Source organism: Dipodomys merriami, unplaced genomic scaffold, assembly GCF_024711535.1.
Source record: "Dipodomys merriami isolate MVZ:Mamm:240054 unplaced genomic scaffold, mDipMer1.0.p SCAF_13, whole genome shotgun sequence".
Lineage (NCBI taxonomy): Eukaryota > Metazoa > Chordata > Mammalia > Rodentia > Heteromyidae > Dipodomys > Dipodomys merriami.
This window is the reverse complement of record NW_027202604.1, coordinates 154,421-155,919: the sequence shown is the minus strand read 5'-3', so window position 1 is coordinate 155,919 and position 1,499 is coordinate 154,421. Positions and strand designations below refer to the sequence as shown.

Genomic DNA, 1,499 nt, shown 5'->3' with positions numbered 1-1,499 from the left:
CAAATCCAACACCAGAAAAAGTAGGGGAGAGCTAGAGGAGAGAAGGGAGAGGAGATAACAGAGGAAAGCAGGGGAAGGGAGGGGAAAGAGGGGAAGAGAGGAGAGGGGAAAGAAGACAATGTATTTGACCAGATTTTCAGACAAAAGCTATAATACATAAGAAATTAAATGAAAAATCATGAAAGCAGATGGTGTTATATTTGGTGTTTTGTTTTCTAATTCTTGTCAGGAGTGTCTAACAAAGAGAATGGAAGAAGCTATCCTATTCAACCAAACTTCTTCAGTGACATACTTTCGGCTAAGAGGTTTATCTGTAAATCAGAAGGTGCAAGTGGGCATGTTTTCTTTATTCCTCACTTTCTATGTCCTGACACTGATCGGCAACATTCTCATCGTCATCACTATCATTTATGACCGCCGACTCCATACTCCCATGTATTTCTTCCTCAGCAATCTGTCCTTTATTGATGTCTGTCACTCCACTGTTACTGTCCCCAAAATGCTAGGAGATACCTGGTCAGAGGAGAAGCTCATCTCCTTTAATGCCTGTGTGACCCAGATGTTCTTTCTGCACCTCTTTGCCTGCACAGAGATCTTCCTCCTGACCATCATGGCCTATGACCGGTATGTAGCCATTTGTAAACCCCTCCAGTACATGACAGTGATGAACTGGAAGGTATGTGTGCTTCTGGCTGTGGCTCTCTGGACAGGAGGAGCCATCCACTCCATATCTCTCACCTCACTCACTATTAATCTACCCTACTGTGGTCCCAATGAGATTGACAACTTTTTTTGTGATGTCCCTCAGGTGATCAACCTGGCCTGCACTGATACCCACATTATTGAGATCCTTATTGTGTCCAACAGTGGGCTGATCTCTGTGGTCTGTTTTGTGGTCCTTGTAGTATCCTATGCGGTCATCCTGGTGAGCCTGAGACAGCAGATCTTTGAGGGCAAGCGGAAGGCCCTGTCCACCTGTGCCGCCCACCTCACTGTGGTCACACTCTTCCTGGGACACTGTATCTTCATCTATTCCCGCCCATCCACCAGTCTCCCAGAGGACAAAGTGGTGTCGGTGTTTTTTACTGCTGTCACCCCTCTGTTGAATCCCATCATCTATACCCTCAGGAATGAAGACATGAAGAATGCTTTGAACAAGTTAATGGGGAGAAAGGAGAGGAAAGAAGATATCTGATAACATCTCAGTCTTCAGCATGCTTAGAGATACTTGGTGCTCCAAATCCAAGAAATGTCTTGCCAAGAAGTTATATACCATATTTACAACATAAATTATCCTCTGGCCCATTAACTTTCTTTTTTCCCTGTGCTGGGGATTGAATCTGGGGTTGTAGTTCTAGAGATTGATTCTAGAGATTGATCATGTTCTCACTGATAGCTTGGGAAGTCCCAAGTATGATTCAGTGTGACATCTTCACTAGTGAAGGCAGAGTGAATGGATGATATCTAACATGCCTTTTTGGAAATACATACAAGAGACA

General features: G+C 44.1%; 1 protein-coding gene across 1 annotated transcript; it reads left to right on the top strand.

Moving 5' to 3' along the window:
• The first annotated feature begins 247 nt into the window (after nucleotides 1-247).
• LOC138824589 (olfactory receptor 4E1) lies at nucleotides 248-1,195 on the top strand. The gene has a single exon (XM_070018431.1). The coding sequence runs from the start codon at nucleotides 248-250 to the stop codon at nucleotides 1,193-1,195; it is 948 nt and encodes a 315-aa protein (XP_069874532.1).
• Nucleotides 1,196-1,499: the final 304 nt, after the last annotated feature.